At 52.1% G+C, this 6,449-nt stretch overlaps 1 protein-coding gene; it reads right to left on the reverse strand.

Moving 5' to 3' along the window:
• Nucleotides 1–3,399: 3,399 nt before the first annotated feature.
• On the reverse strand, nucleotides 3,400–6,287 carry CHC_T00008583001 (AMP deaminase). XM_005709871.1 is given in 4 exon segments: nucleotides 3,400–3,765; nucleotides 3,766–5,222; nucleotides 5,326–6,048; nucleotides 6,245–6,287. 3 exon segments carry the CDS (start codon nucleotides 6,285–6,287, stop codon nucleotides 3,766–3,768), a joined length of 2,223 nt encoding a protein of 740 aa, XP_005709928.1. The 3' UTR covers nucleotides 3,400–3,765.
• Nucleotides 6,288–6,449: the final 162 nt, after the last annotated feature.

Below are 6,449 nucleotides of genomic sequence, written 5' to 3' on the forward strand. Positions count from 1 at the left end.
CAGGGGTGCAGCAGATCGGTCAGGGCGTTGATGACCGGTACCGTGGCGATCTCGGCGAAGCGTTCCAGCATGTCGTGAGAAAAGGTACGCACCGAGATGATATCGACCATCTGCGACAGCACACGCGCGGTGTCGGCAGGCGGTTCGCCGCGACCCAGCTGTGTGCCAAAGGCAAAGACCAGCAGGACTGCTCTGCTTAGGTGAGACTCGGTTGTGAGTTTTGTTCACAGGAGGGGGGGCAGAGGTGAGAGAGAGAGTCGCAAGAGAAGGGAGGGTGACGAGGGCTGCGGGGCAGCGAGATGATTTCGATGAATTGCCTCAATTACACGTAGGCCGAGCAGGGGCGTAAGTGAGGATTCAGCTCCTTCGGGTGCTCCTGTCCCGTGTGAGTTGAATTTTTTGTGTTTGGTGCGTGCAAGGGGGTGCACAGCAGACGCAGTCGTGCCTGGCAGTGATCCCGCCTCCCACTCCTGCACGACTCTCCTGCCTCCAATTAGTGTCTTGTCTCGAGAGCCATTCAACGCGTTACACGTTGCAGGCAGTCGTCCTTGTCAGAAGTGAACACATTTCGAAGCCCTTGCGCTTTCCACCAATGTTGATGCGTCGGCGTCCACGGAGCAGGCATTCCGCACAGCCACTGGCGGAGCCTCTCTTTCGTGAACCCTTACAGTGCCTAATCTATCTGTACCCGGGGGCGGAATGCACTTTCTCGCCCCGCTTAACGGAGACGTCGTCCACTCTCGCACAACTGTAATGCAATCCTTCGGCCACCTCTACGCCCCCCTCCCCCCTCCTTGTTTCTCGCCTGCAGCCTCTGTATGGACGTCACACCCTCCCCCGCCCCCCCCCCCGCAAACGTCCGGATCATACTCAATGCCTCCTGCCGTGTCTCATGACTTTGCTTCTTCCTCCCGCACACACCGCCCCCACACTCCGATTGAATTCAACAGTCACTTCTTTCGATACAGTACAGCCGACATATCTCACCACGCTATGGCGCTGAGAGAGCGAGAGAAAATGTCCTACGCTCTGTTGGACTCTACATGCTTTGCAACACCGACGAGCGTAACTCTCGGTCCTCTTCATGCACCCCCTGGGAGACAGCATGATACACACAACACATTCACCACATCGCCAAGCCCCTGTGCACGTGGCTCACCCTCGCGCCTTGTGATTCGGTCTCGCCATCACGCCATAATCCCGTGGAGCGACGGCGGTGAGGAGAAGTAGACGTTATTTTTATCCCCCCAATTGCCACTTCAAAAGACTAGCATGTGCGCTTGTCGCTGCGCGGATTTTGGCTCCTGGCTATGTTTTGCCGCCCGCTCCAACACAATACTGATACTCTACCGCCCTGATACAGTGGCCACCCTGATATAGTGCAACTCGGTATAAGAAATGGCGCCGTATAGTGCCCATAGAACTGCCTGGCACCCATAAGATATGATAAACACAATCTAGCCAGTGACTTCATTTTAGGCGTTGTAAGCAGGACTGTTGTGTAAGTACTAATTACAGAGGTGAGGGCATCCTGCTTGCCCCGGTATAGCACAAATATATGCACAAAGGGCCTGCTTGCACGTACAGTATGTGAACTACATCTCGGTAGCCACTGTACTGGTATAGTGGCAGACATCCACTCGTCCTTGCCCTCAGTTGAGCCCATACTACAAGCAGCAATGAGCTCTGCCTCCATTTTTGCAACCCGAGAGCGCAGCGATATCGTCAGTACAGGTTTGAGTCTCTTGACAACCCGATACGATTCTCATGTGGTGGACTGCGAGTAAGGAACGGCTCTGTCGGCTCAGTCTAAAAAGACATTGCTACTGCCCTCCTCCTACCGTAACCGCAACAAGGCCACTCCAGCTCCCATCCCCTACCTGGCCGCCTATTTATGTTCCTAGCACGGCTGCACGTTCTAAGGGTTTGCCCCGTCTATACCCACGTGCCGTATACGTTGCAGCTACAAACTCAGGCAGTAATAGCCAAGTCGCCCACGGCACTTGCACATACGCGGGGGGGAGGGGGGGGGGAATTCCGTTTCCTTGCCAACGACTTGCAAACCGTCGCACAGCACCCTGCAGCACCTTGCGTACCAAGGGTACTATATGTAGGTGGTGTCCTGTATGTCGTGTGGAGATTTAAAGCGCCGACAGTACTTATCCTGGAGTGTAGGCGTTAAAAGAATGGAGGTGGGGCGACGTGGACGCAGAGGGGGACACGGCAGGCGCCGTGCGGACCTTTTCTGCCGATTCCTGGCTTTGTATGACGACTTTGAGCGTCCGCAGGGATTGGCTGCATTGCGCGAAGGAATGGGCATGTATGAATGCGCCAGAGTTTTTCATCCGAAATGAGGGCATGGCGCCGGGAAAAGTGGCTTCACGATGAGGATGTTGGAACTGGGGTTCCCGCAGGGCATCTTGTACCGCCGTGCCTATGGATCGGCGTGTAATTGCGTCGACGAATCGTTGTGCAACAAAGGACAAAGGGGGAGAGAGTAAGCAGGGATACGGAGTTGCTGATGAGGCTGAGGCTGTATGAGCCTGGCCGAAACCTAGGCGTATGAGCGCCAAGTGCAAGTGTTTTCCAACCGGTTCAAGCACACACGTTGCCGAAATGGCTGCCGCCAACCAAGTCGGCGGCAGTATGTGGCCGTGATTCGCAGTGAAGAAGGTCGGGCACATGCACAGGTCATGCTCCTTTCCGAGTTTGATATCGATTGGAGAGAGCATTTCGTCGTGCTCTGCTTTTGATCGCACCACTGGCCCTGGCGAAGAAGAGCAATACAAGCTGTAACTCTTCGCGCTTTGCATCAAATCCGCGTCGAGTCGACACTGGGAGAGCGTTGCCGCGCGTAGAGAAAGGCGCTCTAGCGTAAATCTTCCAAGTGTTCGCCGCACCATTCACTCTGTATGAGCACACTAATTACAATAAAGGATCTTACCGCAGATCTCCGCCTCATCTCTCGTAAACAGAAATTACACAATCTCTCTCTCTCTCTCGCAACATCCATCAGCGCCCCCACTTCCACAAGGACACACTTTTATTTCAAATCATCAGCCATCCCCACTTGGCTGGGATAGGGGCTCTTTTCCCACGACCAACTGGTCCGCACACTTTCCCCCTAAGTTTGCGTCTTGTGCAGCTGAAATCCGGCCACGACTCCACCCAAATTCCTCGGGCGCCCCTATTTCCCCTCGCTGTACATCGTCTCGAGTTTATTTTACGGCCTTGCCTCCAGCTCCGCATGCCATACAGCACCCGTGCTGCATTCTCATCACACACGTTTTCACCACTGGTCTGCTCTTGACCGGCCTCGTGCCCATTTCGCTGATGTCGATGTGACGTTGATGGGCTGGGGAGCAGACTCAGGTTATTACGGTATAGAGCGCGAGCAGATGGGCGTCGAGGTGCGCTGTACAGCGCACCAGTTTACTGTATTGCCCTTCTGTTTTTCACGTGGTACAGTACGTGCCACTCCCGCTCACGATTCATCTGCGACAACGACACGTACCCATTCCCCACCGACTACAATCTGCTCATCCACGCCCTCTCTTTGTTTCTGCTCTTAAGGTTCAGTCTGCAGTACAACACTATACTACATGCCCAACATCCATGGCATACTTATCAACATAGACGCCACGCAAAGCAACACCGACGTTTCACATAATGAACACTTATTCATCTATTTTCGTTCCGCCACGACCTGTCTGTACGGTGTCTCCACCATATTCTCACCGTGCCCACGTGTCTGCTGCTTCGTTGCTAATCACTTTCGGTATCGGAGAGCATCGTCAGTACAGCAAACGAGGCCGAAGTTCCGTTCAGTGCCTTTCCGTCATCCGTGCCTCGATACTGAAACGTTGGCAGGGATTGGATGTTATCGGGAACAACTCCAGCGTACACCATCTGTAGTTCATCGACAAGTGTCTCGTGTCGGTAGCATATCCGAATCGATGGCACATTGGTTTTAGAAATATCGTTCCCGTCAACCCCGGCTTTGTACCACGACTCCCCAAGCCAGCTGGCCTTGATACACGGTTCAAACCCGGATTGCAAAACAGAATTCCGCGCCAACTCGCATAGATCTGTGGAGGACAATTTCCATACTTGAGCTGCCACCGAGTATTCTTCCACCAAAGGCTCGCGAGTGAAAGCGAATTGCAATGGGTCGTCCGTTGAGAGTGCAACGTTCAGTCCACATCGGAAGAACGATGGCAGTGGATTCTTTGTGTACTCGCAAAATAATGCATTGTTACTCAGTGGGCTCATCGCTATGCCGACTTGAGTTAAGTAGAATAGGTATTGCAGAACTGGACTCTTCTTCAACTTGAGCCCATGGTTAATGCCATGTGCAAGTAGGAATGACGTAGCCAGATGCTCGATATCCCCAGCTTCCCCTGCGTGTGGTCGATATGAAAATGTATTCATACCCCTTGATTCGCGAAGCTGGTTCAGCACAGCCAGATTGCTATAGATATAGAACGAGTAGTAACTATATGGGGGGTTGTCAGGACCAACCCATGCTTCCGGGGGCCCACATTTGCTCAAATTAGTTCGCACCTGAGGCAGGCTTTCGTCATCGACCGAGTCAAATCCAACCATTTGCTGCAAAAATCGCGCTACTTGTGGATGTGACGACGGGTCGACAGTGGCCTCGAAAATGGGGTTGAAAATGTTGTCAAGCATATCTTGGAACGAGTTCACCATGCCTTGCTCCTTGTACGTACTATACAGACGAGGTATTTGGATCAACCATCTGACATTATCGCTGTACAGCTTGTGGTCTTCAAACCAAACGCCAAGCTTGTCCCATTCCTCTGAATCTCTCCCGTATATACTAATACGATATTCACTGTTTTGGTACTTTGTCTCCTGTAGCTCATTAAACACTTCATGTGTTAGTTCGGCCAAATACTTACCCTTGATGAAGTTATCGGTCTTCATGAAAATCTCGCGCAGTCGAGACTGTCCGAATGGATTGTATTTCAGATTGAAACGATCGAACCGATGAAACGTGCTATTGTCTGCATGGACATCCAATGTATCCACACTCAACTCATGTGGAGTTAAATTGAGTGACTTAAAGACTTCGTGCAGAGTAAGTGGTTCTTTCGTGAGGTCTTCCCTGTTTTCTAGGACCTTTTCATCTCCACATGTTTTCACCTTTCGCTTGATAAACCGCAAGAACTGCTTCTGGTTTGCCATTGAAGAATGGTGGACTTTCATCGCGAATTTGAGGGAAAAGCACCTGCAGTTAGTACAGTGTCCTATGTCCTATAGGGAGCGCTTCGCATCACTTCTGCGCGCAGATCTTTCACGTACCATGGACGTCTACCTTTTGAACATTGTACAGATCCCTGTGGGGAACAGCAATTTGAGCCAACCTCTCCTGCTGATCATTAAGAATGCGATACATATTAAACCTCTCCAGCAACAACATGATTCGTCGATGGCAAAACGATCGGCACTCAGGGTCGTTCATAATCTTCATGAGCTCCACCAAATCCATGGCAAAGTCCTCCAACCGTGCGCCTTGAAATTGGGCTTGCCTCCCCATAACGCTCTGCCTGTCCGCATATACACTCACGACACCCAATCTCCATTGATATACATGGTCAGAAGCTGGCTTCAACTCTGAATCAAACGGGTCGTAGGGCGGGGGGTTAAAGACGCTATATTTGGAGGGACGAGGCTTGTCGTAGTCTAGCCATTCGGGCTGTTCCCGAAAGTAAAGCCATTGCTCGCGTAGGTCGATGGCACGTCGTATCTTTCGGCACGACTCGATATCGAGGTCGGAGAGTTCTCCGTGAGATATGATTACTCTTCGATAGTCCTTTCTCGGTTGCGGAGGCAGGTTTTTGAAATTAGCTGCACTGGCGCGGTGATATGACTGCGTCTGCTTGAGGGTTGGCATGCTGCTTTCATCGTCAACGTCCAGACTTAGCACACCGTCTTCGTCTCCATGCGCTATGGGAGTGGCGCGCACGGGTGCGGTCATTGCCCGACTAAGGTCGCGTGCGGCCATTGCAATTAAAGGGCAAGGTACTTGTTGGGGTAGTCAAGTCAGACTGGGAATTACTGTGGAAGATACTGCAGCGAAACAAGGCAGGACCGCTGTAGCAATCAGTATTTCAAGCTGCGCACCAAGGCCTGGTATTCACGGGGGAGGGAGGGAGTGAGTGGAGGCATTGACACGGCACAAGACCAGGATACAGCGGGCACAGGTAAAGTAAAGCTTTACATAAGGCCTTCTTCAGATACAAAAAGGCTGGATGCACTTTCATGACCACTCCAATTGCTGAAGGTAAGGTGGCGACAAGGTCATCGCGAATCACGAAGAATTGAAGAGCCCTTCTGGGTACAGTATTGCAGGAGTACCACGGCACTGTAAGAACTTGATGACGTGTGGAGTCTTTTGCTGAGATGTTTGTTGTGGCCCCAAGGGC

The sequence above is a fragment of the Chondrus crispus genome, genomic scaffold (genome assembly GCF_000350225.1).
Source record: "Chondrus crispus Stackhouse genomic scaffold, scaffold_52, whole genome shotgun sequence".
NCBI classification, from domain to species: Eukaryota; Rhodophyta; class Florideophyceae; order Gigartinales; family Gigartinaceae; genus Chondrus; species Chondrus crispus.